We start from the raw sequence: 14024 nt of genomic DNA on the forward strand, positions 1-14024 counted from the left end.
CTTTATTTTTCATAAATGTAGGTTTCGGTTCCTAAAAATGTTTTTTTCGTCGACATCGACATTTGAAATCCCTTTATGTGCGTTTAAGTAATTTTCTCAAGAAGATTTCATATACATATTTGCATTACATATTTTCGTTCCAACAAAAATTGTTTTATTATGGTATTATTAAGTACGTAAAAACGTTAAAATCAATTATTGAAGGGGGCAGGGTCAGTTATGGCCTATAGATATTTCGATTGATATCGAGTCTTTTTGCAAAATGGACGTAAGCGAGATAAATTTTCGTTCAATTAGGATACTGCGTGTTTAATTTTATGTTTATATATTCAATATTTTAGAAAATTCAAAAAGTACCAGTTAAAAAACGAAAAATTACCAGAAATACTCCATTTTAAATTTTCGTTCACTCAAGTCTCTGATTGCTTAGTTTTGTGTTTTTAGGTTCATTATAATAGAAAATTCAAATAGAACCAGTTGAAGAACGAAAAAGTTCCAAAAAGTACCATTTTATATGTTATCACTTAATCCGGGCTGTACATTCCTAATATGTTTCTAGGTTCAATATTATAAAAAATCAAAAAGTACCAGTCGAAGATCGAAAAAGTACTAAAAAGTCCCTTTTTATAGATTATAATTTACTCCGGGCTCTACATTTTATTTTCATGTTTCTAGGTTTAATTTTATGAAAAACTCAAAAAGTACCAGTCGAAGTACGATAAAGTTTCCATTTTATAGATTCTCATTTACTCCAGGCTCTAAGTGCTTAATTTCATGTTTCGAGGTTCAAATTTTGTAGCAAGCTCAAAAAGTACCAGTCAAAGAACGAAAAAGTACCAAAAAGTACCAAAAAGTGCCATTTTATAGATTCTCATTTACTCCAGGCTCTACGTGCATAATTACATGTTTCTATGTTCAATTTAATAGAAAACTCAAAAAGTACCTTTTGAATAACGAAAAAGTACCAAAATGTCCACTTTTATAGATTCTCAAGTGCTGAATTACATGTTTCTAAGTTCTAAGTCAAAAAAGTACCAGTTGCATCATCGTATTGGGAACCCGTTATTATGTATTCATATGTATAAGTTAATAAACCAATAATAACACAATGTTTTATAAAAAAGTACCAAAAATAGGTACAATTTTCACCCCTTAAACGTCCGAATATCCAAAAAGTACTAAATTCATATTTTTATTTGTTCGTCAAGTTATGAAGGATTCAAAAATATTTTTTTAATGTTCTCTGGTTTAAAAGATACATGGGATGCAAAAGAAGTACCAAATTACAGTTTCTACCCGTTTATTTCTACCCGAATTTGAAAAAAGTACCAGACACCTGTCCGCTTATTTTTTAAATGAATGACGATAAGCTTTAAACTGTTTTTGTATCTTTTATAGTTTAGGAGATATGAGGTTATCGAATTTACCCGTTTTTACCATTTTTAACCCCCTAATCATTCGAATTTCCAAAAATTCCGTCTTAGTGGCTCTATTTGGTGGGAGACCAACCTCCTGTCCAAATTTCAGCTCTTTAGCTAAAACCGTTTAGACTGTGCGATGATGAATCAGTCAGTCAGTCAGTAACGTTAGAATTATATATGTATATAGATTTCGTGCATTGAATTATACTGTAAAAACATTGTAATTTTCGACTTGAATTCAAGTTTCGTTTTCACTGGAGAATGCTATTGAATTAAAGTGTAATGAAAGTGAATTTCAACTCTTGAAATTTGAATGTTTGACTGGAATTAAACTTGTTTTAAACTTTAATTCCAGCAAGAATGCTTATTTGGTATAGTGTGACAACTATAAGGGATCTAAAGTCGACATAAAGCCCACAATGGTTAGTACCAATATTTTGCCCAAACAACATCTACATACCTAGCCAGGTTATATCCTCTAGGGTCCGTGATACATCTCTACAAAGCTATAAATTTGTATAAAAGACGGCTTAACAATTGTTTCTTGTAAATATTCGGCCACCATAGTGGAGACAACAAGAGATTCACTGAAAGGCACACCTAACAAACATCGCGCTCTATTATGGTGTATGGTAGTGATTCTGCTAAGATCAATGGTATAATAATAAGTATATATCTCAAGGGATACCCCCTGAATACGGCAATCAGTTTTCCTTCCATTGCCTCTAGGTGATAATATACATTATTGTTCGAAACCTAAGCAACTTTTTTTGGCATTGTATACAAAGTGCTATATTTCTATTTAATTGATTTATTCAAAATTATATAATTGATAATAATAATATTATGTGTCTACGTTATAATAACAACAACAAAATTGTAATTCCATTCGATGTGAGTTACAAGAAATAATAACTGAATTAACTCCATAAATAGGCTGTTCGAAACTTAGCAACTTTTTGATCTTCTTATGCAAATCTTTGGTGCCTTTGAGTTCCAAACACCTTTATGGAATAGATTAGTTACTAGTGTAGTTCGTAATGAAACCCAATCGGATTTTAAGCTATTCGCCCCTGCAAATGTTTCCAAAACGGCGAGTTCCGAAACAGCACTTCAAAACCGCCGAACAGCATCTCTAAGGGATTTGAGGTCAGGAAATTTTGATGAGCAATCAAAGAGTTTGGGTCCTATTACCCGATACAACTCTTAGATCAACTTTGCCAAAGGTTTGCTTCATTATCATGCTGAAAATCGCAATAAAGTAAGTTGAGTCTGTTCGATGTACTCAATCATATGATTCATTTTGTTGGCGAAAAACGTCCCAAAAGGAAAAACAATCCAACTTTGTTTGTGTTTCAACATCAGGACTAACTCTTCTCTTTAAAAAACATAGCCACACCCTAAAATTTGGCTCTCCATTCATTATTGGGCCTTACTAAAAGGGTATATTGTAATATTTCCTTCAGCCTCTGAGCCTCGCATACTCTGTTTGAATTTAAGACGGAAAATGTGGACCCGTTTGTAAATAAAAACTGTTTTTATTAGTCTTGCGTATCTATTTCAATATTCTAACCCAAAATTGTACAAAATTTTTGAAAAAAAATCGAATTTCTTTAAGTAAACTCTGTGCCATGTCACTGCGGGATTCATATGCGGTTACATCATCGTACATTAAAGACTTAAAAAAGCATGGAGGTCACACAATTAAGGTTATGGGCAAGATTTTTAGTGAGTAGAGTAAGTCCTGATGTTGAAATACAAATAAAATTGGATTGTTTTACTTTCTGGACATTTTTGGCCAACAAATAAACCAAGGATTAAGTACATTGAACAGAACAAATTAACTTTGTTGCGATTTTCAGCATGATAACGAACCAAATCCTTTAGCAAAGTTGATCTAAGAGTAGTTATCGTATAATGGGACCCAAATTCTTTGATTGTCCATCAAAATCTCCTGACTCAAGCCCCTTAGAGATGCTGTTCGGCATTCTGAAGCGCTGGGTCGAAACTCGCAGTTTTAGAAAACATTACAGCTGGCGAGTGGCTTAAAATCCGATTGGGATTCATTACGAACTACACTAGTAACTAATCGATTCCATAAATGTGTTTGGAACTCAAAAGGATCAAAGATTTTCATATGAAGATCAAAAAGTTGCTTCAGTTTCGAACAGCTATTTATGGAGTTAATTCAGTTATTATTTTCTTATAACTCACAGCAAAATGGATTTAAACTTTTGTTGTTGTTATTATAATGTAGACACATAATATTATTATTATCAATTATAGGTATAATTTTGAATAAATCAATTAAAATAGAAAATATAGCACTTTGTATACAATGCCAAAAAAAGTTGCTTAGGTTTCGAACAATACTGTATGTATACAAATAATTATGCAAATTTTTTCTGGATCAGCCTATAATCACGAACATGTTTTGTATATATCTATTCGGATCGCTACATTATTTCAAAATGTATATAATGTAAATCTTATACAAAAAACAAATTGATAAAAACGCATAAGAAACTCAATATCGTTAACAACATTGTTTATGTATTTAACTTTAAAGTGTTATACATTATACAACTCTGTTGTGTATAACACTATAATATTCCTCGCGCCTCTTTTCTTCTAGTTTTTTTTTTTTATTTCTGCTGGTCTATATAATCACACAAAAAATATTACTTGTTGAATTAAATATTAAGTAAAATTTTCATTTCAAAACGGAAAAAAATTAATTGAATAGTGTGTTTTGAAAAATTTATAAACAAAAATACAAACTGTATAAAAACAAAACAAACGATGAACAACAAATCTATCAAATCGAAGGAAAACAACGAGAATTTGTGTCCAAGAACAAGGTAAGATGATGTGATCGAGCTGATGGGGAGTAAGGGAAAAAATATTAAATAATAGATAAAAATATGTAAATAATCAATTATGTTTTGTTTAGCAAACAATTTGTGGGAAATTGCGTAGTTTTTATTAATTTATTTTCGGTGGATGCATGAAATTCTCTTTGAAACGTGTCAATATAAGAGATATTTTTAGCTTTTTTTTTGTATGAAAGTTTTTAAAGAGAAATGTCAATTAGCTGCTCTGTATTATCGACATTTTGGTTGTTTATAACAGTGTTGACAATTATGTTTATATAAGAAACCGGTTTATAGCTAAAATGTTATAAAATAATTTTATTTGAGACCACCAAATGCTAAATAAGTCTATTTATTTGCTTAAAATCATTTTTAACGATAATTTAATATTTAAAATAGCATTAAACTTTTCTTCATACATTTGATGCAAAAATAAAATGTAATTTATTAACATATAAAAACGCCATTATGACCACACCATGTTTTTCATAGGTAACACGGTTCTTTCAGTACAACAACAAAAATGCAATGTCAATTTTATAAGTTGTTGCAGTTAATAACTAAACAAAAAAGTGAATTATTTATTTAAATATATCAATTAAAGTGTTTAATAATAACTAACAAAAGTAATTCACTATTATTAAACTAATCGAAAAATGTTAAAATATTATTGGTTTGGAAAACTGTATTGTAAAAGTAATAAATTTAGTGCCGCCGCCGCTTGTTGATTTTTTTCTACGTGTTTAGTTTTCTATTTGGGTAATTCTTGTCTTTTTGTATTCATCATCTTCTTAACGTCAATATGATTTATTTATAATTGTGTAAGATTATTGTAATTTATACAAATTGCTTGAATAAAATATATGCTGATTTTAATTAAATTAAAAAGGTTTATGACCCCTAAGTGTTTGTTAATGTTTTTTGGGTCATATAGTAAATACAAAAATGTCTAGTGCATTTTTTTTGTTTGTTATTAAATGGGCGTGGGTTGTATATAATGTTGTGGTTGTTGTAATGTTGGCATGTCAATGTTTTGTTTATGTTATATGTTGATTGTATGTGAACATTGCTACGGCATATGTGGAGATGTGGGAATAGAATGGATACTACATTGTATTAGAGATTTTCTATTGATACCCTATATAATGTACACGTAGAAAGTTTTATTAAAGTTTTGTAGTTTATTAAAAATGTTATTAATCCAATGAATACCATGTCGATGTAAGTTAGAGTGCAGTTTTAGATATAAATAAATACCTATTTGTTAATAAATACATAATACAATGTAAATTTCCTTTTCTTTAATATAGAAAACGTTTACCCAGCAAGAGTTCAACACAAACACCAAGTTGGAAATTAGCTAAACTAGATACCACTTCATCGCCTTCTGCTCTAACTAACGAATATTTAGAAGAAATGGGTATTGGTATGTTGGATTCCGAAGAAAGTTCTTCATCGGCAGCCTCGGCTATTGCATTGCCAACAGCTGATGAAAATTCAAACGAAGCAACACCGAATCTCGATGCACCGAAATTTTCACATCAACAAAGACAAATTTATCGTAATATGGATACTTCCATATTAGATGCAACCACAGACAATGCTAGTAATCATAGTTTTCTAGACCCCAATGACGCACAAGCTAAATCGACAATTTTGAACAACAACAACAGCACTAATGGACAGCAACATAGATTAAACATGAGCAGCAATTCAAATTCATCGTCATCATTTGACATTTATACGGACGAACAGTTACAACAGCAGCAAACGTTACAAAAACTAAAAACAACGACAATGGACAAATTTCAATTACCACACAATACTGTCGGGGTAACGGCATCAGGTTCACAACAAAAAAAGATCGCCATACTAGGCGTTGGAGCTGGTAATAATCATAATAGTAATTCACCATCAAGTGGAGGAAAGAATACAAGAAGTCCTTTGGCTACAGTAGCTTGTAACAGCTTTTTAAGAAATACACAACAGCAGCTATTACTGCAGCAGCAGCAATTGCAGTTGCAACAACAGCAACAAATGCAGTTGCAGCAACAGGTGAGTTGTTGATTAAATAAATTTTCTATAAAAAATTATCGATAACTTAAATTTTTATAGAAAATTTATCAGTAACTTCAAAATTTTTTTAGAAAATGTATTAAAACTTCAATTTAGATAATTTGCTGATATCTTTAATTTTCCATAAAAAATCTATCGATAACTTAAAAATTTTTTGTATGGAATAGTTATTGATAATATAAATTTTCTAAAAAAGGTATCGATTTTTTTATAGAAAATTCGAAATATCTATAAAAATATATCTATGACAGGAATAAATATTGACTAATAACTTTTAAAATAATTTTTTTAAGAAAATTTATCGATAACTATGAATTTTCTATACAAAAACTTAAACATTTTCGAAAATTTCAACTTTTTACCTTAAGTTTTTTATACAAAATTATTTTTAAAAATGAATCCCTTTCAACCATTTCTTTCAGTCGACATTTATGAACTCTTTACCACAAAGATCTCAATCGCCATCAATGTTACCATCGACCAGTCAACAGGCAGCTCTTGTAAAACATCAACAACCCCAACATCAACAGCAGATGCATAATAAACTATTTCAGCAACAATGTCAATTGGTTCAACAGCAGCAACAACAACAACAACATCTACAACGCTTTGTTCCTAATGAAAATTTCTTTCTATTTCGCAATCAGGCCATGCGTGAACGTAATCCCGATGGGAAAGATCATTTTAACACTCTATCAGATGAGATTATTTTGCAGATATTCAAATGGCTTCCTAAGAAAACACTTTTGCGTTGCGGCTATGTCTGTCGTCGCTTTAACAATTGTGCCAGTGATGAATCACTGTGGACACGACTCGATTTGGGTGGCCGTTCTATAAAACCGGGTGCAATGGAGAATATTTTAAAACGGGGTGTTGTTATACTGCGTTTAGCACAGGCGGAGGTAATTTTTTTTTACAACATATTCTCTTACCTTTATTAAATACTTGTTTTTATTACCTCTAGCTTAACCATCCAGTTTTTGAACCACATTTTTTAGAAACAGAACCTAGTTTTGAAGCCAAACTACAGTATTTAGACTTGAGTATGGTATCGATAACCAAGCCATCATTAAAGATGCTTTTATCACGCTGTCGTCAATTGAAAAAACTTAGCCTGGAACATGTTGCTCTAAATGATGAAATTTGCAATGAAATTGCCAAAAACACAGGACTGGAAGCACTAAATTTGGCCATGTGTTCTGGTTTGGAAGCTTGGAGTGTTAGAAAAATGATGGAAACTTTAACACAACTAAATAGTTTAAATATTTCCTGGACTAATCTATCAGTCGATGCGGTAACATCTTTGGTAACCAATGTAACGCCAAATTTAATGCGTCTAAATGTTGCAGGCTGTCGTAAAACTATGTTTGATTCACGTAAGCTTTAGAACAAAAAGTTGCTATAAAATATCGTTAATTATTGCATAAAATTATTATTACAGATCTTGCCAGTTTAGCTAAACGTTGTCCGCAACTGTTAGAGTTAGACTTATCAGATTGTACTGGCCTCACTGGCAATGCTATTGGTATAATTGGCAAATTTAAAATGCTCGAATATTTATCTTTGTCTCGGTGTTATTTAATACCTGCTTCTGCCTATATGTAAGTAAATTTCTTTAAAATTAACTTAAATAAATAATAATTTTACATTTTTCCTTTACAGAGAACTGCGCAATATGTCTACTTTAACATATTTAGATATCTTTGGCATGCTTACCGATTCAGCCTTAGAAATGTTAGAACATACATTTTCTAAAATCGGTATTAATAAATTTATACACAGTTCTGTGGCTCGTCCCACGGTGGGCACTAGACGCACATCAATTTGGGGTCTACGTACACGGGATTAGTTTCATATATAAATTATAACACTAGTTTCGCTTTCTTCCATTCGTCACCCTATCCTCATTTTTGATTTTTTTTTTAATTATACAAATGAATGTTTTTTATATATGCATATATTTAATTTAATTGTTAAAATATAGACTTTGTTCTTATTTTAATATTTGGTTTCTTGTAATTTTAATTTCATCAAAATTTTCCATTAAAAGAAAAATTTCGTTTCCATCCCCCCATTTATGTTTAATTTTCTTTAAATATTTTATCAGAGAATTTTAGTTTTTATTTTAAAGCTTAGTTTTAAAAATAAAAAAACATAATAATCTATTTTTCTGTAATTGAAATAATTTGCTATTTAAGAAAACTGCAGATATGATTTAGTTTCTAAATAAAATCAAATTCTTAGTTTGGGAATGTGAAATCATATTTTAGTTATTTAAGCATTGTGTACATAAAAGTATAAAAAATAATAATAAAAAAACTATAACAGATTTGTTAAAAAAGTTATTTTTATGTTGTTTAAGGGCATTGGAAAATCTAACGGGATGTGGTAATTTTTTGTATAAAATTTTTAATTTAATGAAAATATTTAATATGAAAACCCTAAAATCTGTTGTAGATCCTTAAATAACGCCGCTATTGACAAAATAGAGAAAAGTTGTAATCACAAAAAAGTAAATATCCCCCATAGATCTCTAAATAACTCATCTATGGAGAAATCTGATATCTGCGATTTCCAACATAAATAAGTTTTTATATTTAAAATCGATTCACATTCGATCCCAACATCCAAATAAGGTCTCCTTCAGAAAAGTGGCTTTAAGGTAGCCGGAGTACATGATCCAGATCCATTTATGTAATCCTAAAACTACTCCCCTGTAAACTTTATTTGAGTACATGTTCCGTTAAGTAGTCCTATGTAATGCAGGCATGGATCATGTTATTTTTTGTTTTTGAAAACATAGTCTGCACTTCATAGGATCATGTTGCGGATCATGTACTCTCATGAGTTTAGCAAGGTAGTAGTTTTGGAATGACTGATGTAATGCATAATCTATATATTATATAGATTACGTGGTCTTCACCTAGGACACCACAATGTTAAATGGTGTATGTTTTTTCATATATTTGGATTAGTTTTGATTCTAATCTTTGATTAGTTTGGTATGAATAGGGTTTTAATGAACCAAAATCTCTACAAAATAGGTCTGTATATCTATAGTATCTACCTACCTACCTAGCTCTCTCTATATCTATCTATCTATCTATCTATCTATCTATCTATTCTATCTATCTATCTATCTATCTATCTATCTATCTATCTATCTATCATCTATCTATCTATCTATCTATCTATCTCTATCTATCTATCTATCTATCTATCTATCTATCTATCTATCTATCTATCTATCTATCTATCTATCTATCTATCTACTATCTATCTATCTATCTATCTATCTATCTATCTATCTATCTATCTATCTATCTATCTATCTATCTATCTATCTATCTATCATCTATCTATCTACTATCTATCTATCTATCTATCTATCTATCTACTCTCTATCATCTATCTATCTATCTATCTATCTATCTATCTATCTATCTATCTATCTATCTATCTATCTATCTATCTATCTATCTATCTATCTATCTATCTATCTATCTATCTATCTATCTCTATCTATCTATCTATCTATCTATCTATCTATCTATCTATCTATCTATCTATCTATCTATCTATCTATCTATCTATCTATCTATCTATCTATCTATCTATCATCTATCTATCTAATCTATCTATCTATCTATCTATCTATCTATCTATCTATCTATCTATCTATCTATCTATCTTCTATCTAATCTATCTATCTATCTATCTATCTATCTATCTATCTATCTATCTATCTACTATCTATCTATCTATCTATCTATCTATCTATCTATCTATCTATCTATCTATCTATCTATCTATCTATCTATCTATCTATCTATCTATCTATCTATCTATCTATCTATCGTCTATCTATCTATCTATCTATCTATCTAGCTATCTATCTATCTATCTATCTATCTATCTATCTATCTATCTATCTATCTATCTATCTATCTATCTATCTATCTATCTATCTATCTATCTATCTATCTATCTATCTATCTATCTATCTATCTATCTATCTATCTATCTATCTATCTATCTATCTATCTATCTATCTATCTATCTATCTATCTATCTATCTATCTATCTATCTATCTATCTATCTATCTATCTATCTATCTATCTATCTATCTATCTATCTATCTATCTATCTATCTATCTATCTATCTATCTATCTATCTATCTATCGATCTATCTATCTATCTATCTATCTATCTATCTATCTATCTATCTATCTTTCTATCTATCTATATATATCTATAACTTAGGGCCGGTAGCGTATTGTATATAGTAGTATAGCGTATTGTATATAGTAGTATAGTATTGAATAACATGTTTTGAACACAAATCTATTTTTGGTAGCGTTCTAAAAATTATATAACTTCTGGAATTTTTTAAATTAAAAACGATGTAATTTTTTTAATTTATCATATAAATTGTTTTTATTTATTGTTTTTTTATTTTTATTAAATATATTACAAAGTCTTATTTAAATTCATTTTTGTTTAAAATTTTTTAATTTTTTTGTTTTTTTTTATAATTGGAAAAAACTCTATTATGAATTTATTTTTAATTTTTGTTTTATTTTTAAAGAATTTATTATTTTGAACGTAACTACTTAATTGTGTAAACTTTTACACAAAACTTGTTTTTTTTTTGTTTGCTTGGTATTAAAAAAATGTCTGTTTCATAATTATAATCATAAGTAATAAAGTAAATAAATATGTATTTTTTTCAATTACTTAAATTAGTTTTCTTTTTGGCTTAAACTAATATACAATAATTTTTCTTTTATTTTTTTTTTTGTTAAATAACTATAATTTATACGAAGAATAAGAAGAAAAAGCATATTTACATATTTTAAATTTTGGAGCGAACTGTGGGGAGTATACATTAGCATCATTTAAATTTATATATAAAAAAAAAAATTAAAATTAAATTAAGAAACATTTTTTCAATATGTGGCTTATGCACTCTACACCTTGTCATTTTGGCTTTTTAAACATTTATTAACATAAAGTTAAGAATTTGTTAATTAATTTTATTAGAAAAACATATGTTTAAGAAATTCGTTTAATATTTTTTCAAATACTTTCTTTAATTTTTTAGTTTTTTTAGGCATTAGTGGTTATTTATTGACAATTTTTTTTTGGTTAAATATTTATTACTGCTTAGCTTTTTTCTTCATTTCAACATACATTTGTAAACATACTATTAACTGGTGTAGGGTATACTATAAATTCGACAGAGACAAATGTTTTAAATATTTTAATTATAATTTTTTAAGATTTGTGTCTTTCGTTTAAATAAGATTTTTAATTAAAATAAGTAATATATGTATAAAAAAAAATTATGAAATCAAAATATTTTATTTATGTTTTTGTATTTTTCATTCGCTGCGAGTTTTCCTTTTTGTGTTTATTATATTTTGGAAGTATTTAGTGTTTTTTTGTTTTAAATAATTCAAGAATTTGTATCATACTTTTTTCATAAGGATATGGATTTTATAAATTTTAACAAAAAAATGCGTTTTTTCTTTCTTTCAATAGTAAATGCTCGATCACTACACTATAATGGAAGTAGTTTAGTGGAAAGCTCTTTCTAGGTAGATTATAAAACATATTAAATATATATTTTTTAATGTAAATTGGAAGGAATTATAATTATTGATTATAAAAATATTATAGAATGCAAATCTAGATGAATAATTTAAATTAAAACTAATAACTATTTCGTAAATTAAAAAAGTTTATAAAAATAAATTTTTACTTAAAATTTCTATGATTTCAGTTTAAAATTAATTTGTTAAGAACTTTGGGTTGGGTTTTTTAGAAAATTTTGTAAAACCTGTTTTACTATCTAAAAATAAAGGAATTTTACATAGAATTCTTATAAAATAAACGAATTTTGTGAGAGGAAAAGACTCAGAATATATATATAAAAATAGGTCATTATTATGAAAATTTTGGAAAGCAATGGTCAACATCAGATTTTAGCCTTAAAAACAGTGCAGTCATTAGGAAATCATCATGAGACCGAGCTCTTTAGAGGTAATTACCGAGCCAGTACTTGTAACAGTTTTTGAACGCCAATGTAGACTGAAATCACGACGTTCCCAAGGACAGTGTTTTTGCAGACCAGCCTTGTCTTATTTTTATGATACAGAATTAGCGAGGCATTCTTCTTGGGTCCCTGGACATGGGCATATAGAAGGTAATAACATTATGTAAAATAAAAACAGTTGATCTCAGACAAAATCCAAATAATCGTACGTAAGTTATTCTAGTTTCGTATAAATAATTCCAGATAGCAAGTTTTATAACGGAAGTGCTTAATATTAACTCCTTATTGGCTTAATTTTCGAAAAATATTGATTTATTCAGCATTTGTTAATTCTATTTTTTTTTATAATTTTTACTTGAAACTCCTTTGCGTAAAAATGAAACCTGGTAATACAAGTTTTCTATGGAACTTTTATGATTATGTATCTCCTAATATAATTTAAATTTAAGTAAGGGTTTGCATTATATGAAAAGAGTAATGTTGAATGGAGATGTTATAACAGAGCGAATACACCTTTATTTATAAAGTTTGTTATATCATTGGAAAGTCCAATTCGTCGACTTATAACAGTTATATAAGTGTTATATCTTCCTTATATAGCTCAGCTCAAATCTTTAGAAACCTGTACTTTGTTTTCTAGTTTTCGACTTTTTCCAAATTTTGTTGGCCTTTGTTTTCTTTCACAGAAAATCACGCCCTTAGCGTAGTATTTTGTAGTAATAAGTTCAGGAAAATCGGGAACAGGCATTTTTTTCAAAATTTGTAATTTGATCGATTTATTCTTAAACAAAATTAATCGAAGACCCATTCTGATACTCTTAAAAGTAGGGTTCTATAAATCGAATAATCGAACAATTGACTATTTTGTTCAAAAAAAAAAAATCGATAACTCGACTATCGTCTATGAAAAAAGTCGAAAATAGTCGAAAAGTCGGAAAAAATCGAAAAAAATCGAAAAGTCGAAAAAAGTTGAAGATAGTCGGAAAAAGTTGGAAAAAGTCGAAAACTCGAAAATAGTCGAAAATTGTAAATATGTGGAAAAAGTCAAATATTCTAAAATAGTCGGAAAAAGTCGAAAATAGTCGAAAAAAGACAAAAAATAGTCGAAAAGTCGACGATTTATAAAATACTAAAAGTCGAAAGGTCGACTTTTCGTTTCAACTATAGAACCCTGCTTAAAAGTGGTAATGGTAATCATTTAAACTTTCGTCACTTTGTCTATAGCTAATCAAAGTTATGGCCGCAAGTATGGCCTTTAATATGAAACGGTGTTTATTTGAAATGGTCTGAGAAGTAAGAAGACAATTCGATCTTATTACTTAGGAATTGAAGTTCTTGTTAGCTGCTCAAATAGGTATTAAAAAATAAAATTTCGAATTGTTTATATACTTGTAAGCTAAGTTATAATCGTTAAAGTTATTTTATGAAGGGGACCTTATATGGGATTCTCATCAATAAAGATTATTTGTGTAAAATTTCAACACTCTAGCAATTCTCATTTAGGCATTATTATGTTTTCAACGGACATAGGTAGATTATCTAAGAATCTAATAAGGTACCAGAATGTACATATCGAACATTTACTACAAAATTG

At 28.6% G+C, this 14024-nt stretch overlaps 1 protein-coding gene across 3 annotated transcripts; it reads left to right on the top strand.

The window, feature by feature from the left end:
* Positions 1 to 4016: 4016 nt before the first annotated feature.
* Positions 4017 to 8397, top strand: LOC119609018 (S-phase kinase-associated protein 2-like). Of its 3 annotated transcripts, none has more exons than XM_037963687.1 (6): positions 4017 to 4282; positions 5605 to 6349; positions 6793 to 7272; positions 7335 to 7746; positions 7812 to 7971; positions 8033 to 8397. In XM_037963687.1, the coding sequence occupies exons 1-6, from the start codon at positions 4224 to 4226 to the stop codon at positions 8217 to 8219; spliced, it is 2043 nt and encodes a 680-aa protein (XP_037819615.1). In that variant the 5' UTR covers positions 4017 to 4223; the 3' UTR covers positions 8220 to 8397. The 3 variants fall into 3 exon arrangements, with proteins under 3 accessions (XP_037819615.1, XP_037819617.1, XP_037819616.1); XM_037963689.1 differs by lacking the exon at positions 4017 to 4282 and adding an exon at positions 4924 to 5053; XM_037963688.1 differs by lacking the exon at positions 4017 to 4282 and adding an exon at positions 5410 to 5515.
* The last annotated feature ends 5627 nt before the right edge of the window (positions 8398 to 14024 follow it).

Source organism: Lucilia sericata, unplaced genomic scaffold (genome assembly GCF_015586225.1).
Source record: "Lucilia sericata isolate MDLA Ls3-8-SP2 unplaced genomic scaffold, ASM1558622v1 Contig000913F_arrow, whole genome shotgun sequence".
NCBI classification, from domain to species: domain Eukaryota; kingdom Metazoa; phylum Arthropoda; class Insecta; order Diptera; family Calliphoridae; genus Lucilia; species Lucilia sericata.

What these genes read in the sequence shown, in the direction of transcription:
- LOC119609018 (XM_037963687.1), top strand. Translation starts at nt 4,224, where the DNA reads ATGAACAACAAATCTATCAAATCGAAGGAAAACAACGAGAATTTGTGT. An exon ending in AATTTGTGTCCAAGAACAAG is followed by an intron (nt 4,283 to 5,604) that starts GTAAGATGATGT and finishes TCTTTAATATAG; the next exon opens with AAAACGTTTACCCAGCAAGA. An exon ending in TGCGTTTAGCACAGGCGGAG is followed by an intron (nt 7,273 to 7,334) that starts GTAATTTTTTTT and finishes TATTACCTCTAG; the next exon opens with CTTAACCATCCAGTTTTTGA.